This window comes from Buceros rhinoceros, unplaced genomic scaffold, assembly GCF_000710305.1.
Source record: "Buceros rhinoceros silvestris isolate BGI_N320 unplaced genomic scaffold, ASM71030v1 scaffold14236, whole genome shotgun sequence".
Taxonomy (NCBI): Eukaryota; Metazoa; Chordata; class Aves; order Bucerotiformes; family Bucerotidae; genus Buceros; species Buceros rhinoceros.
This window is the reverse complement of record NW_010417029.1, coordinates 41,592-42,467: the sequence shown is the minus strand read 5'-3', so window position 1 is coordinate 42,467 and position 876 is coordinate 41,592. Positions and strand designations below refer to the sequence as shown.

Sequence of the window (876 nt, the reverse complement as noted above, 5' to 3'; positions counted from 1 at the left end):
TCTTTCCCTGTAGAATATGTGAGGAATCAGATGGTGATGGTAACGAAACTATAGAAGTAAATGCACTGTCTGACTTTTGCTCTTCTGAAGATATTTGGGATAAGTGGCTTGGTGCTTGAAAATCACAAGTTTCAGGTATTTCAGGTGCAATTTCAACAACATCTATGTTGCCAGTATGACAGCTTTTAGAGACTTCTATATATCCTGATTTATTGTGGTCTACCTGTTTTTCTTCTCTTGTTTCTTTCTTGAAATGCTCAGAAACCAGTGTGTGAGCATCCCTGAAAAGGAATAAAGATTTTTGTTTTGTTTTGTTTTCCACTAGATTTAATAATGGAGTCTCAAGTTCAACTTACTCTTCTTCAGGATATACTAACTTTGTTATATTTGCATTTTGCTGCAGAATAATAGGCTTAAAGTGAGTTGCAGAAGAGGTGAATGCAACGGGTAACGTAGCTTTCTCTAGAGAAATCTGGCATGGTACTGGTCCTTTAACTGCTACAAGTTTACTTTCACTGGTAGTAGGCACAAATCCTAAAAACAAACACACAGAAAGATGAATGGTACATAAAATATAAGTGCAAGGTAAATAACAATCAATTTAGATAGAAAAAAAAGAATTACATACCTAACCGAGAGAATCTTACATGGACAACTGATCTAGACAATACTAAAAACAAAGTAAATGTCAGAATCTGACTGCTTACCTAGACTTGACTCTGAAGCGTCCGTTTCATGCCTTTCATTTTTAAATTCAAAAGCAACATGATCTTGAGATGAGATAACTTCTTCCTCAACGGTCTAACAATAAAAATTGAATTTCAAACTGGATTTATCAGCATTTTCTTTTTTTAAATTCTGCTCAGCACATTACTT

General features: G+C 34.5%; 1 protein-coding gene across 1 annotated transcript in view; it reads right to left on the bottom strand.

Moving 5' to 3' along the window:
• Positions 1-876, bottom strand: part of KNDC1 (kinase non-catalytic C-lobe domain (KIND) containing 1) — a 55,551-nt gene that overhangs the window by 17,590 nt on the left and 37,085 nt on the right. The window contains exons 11-13 of the mRNA XM_010138029.1: positions 708-801; positions 378-534; positions 8-281 (exon numbers count right to left, since the gene is read on the bottom strand). Coding sequence (XP_010136331.1) covers positions 8-281; positions 378-534; positions 708-801 — 525 coding nt within the window. The remainder of the gene's footprint in view (positions 1-7; positions 282-377; positions 535-707; positions 802-876) is intronic.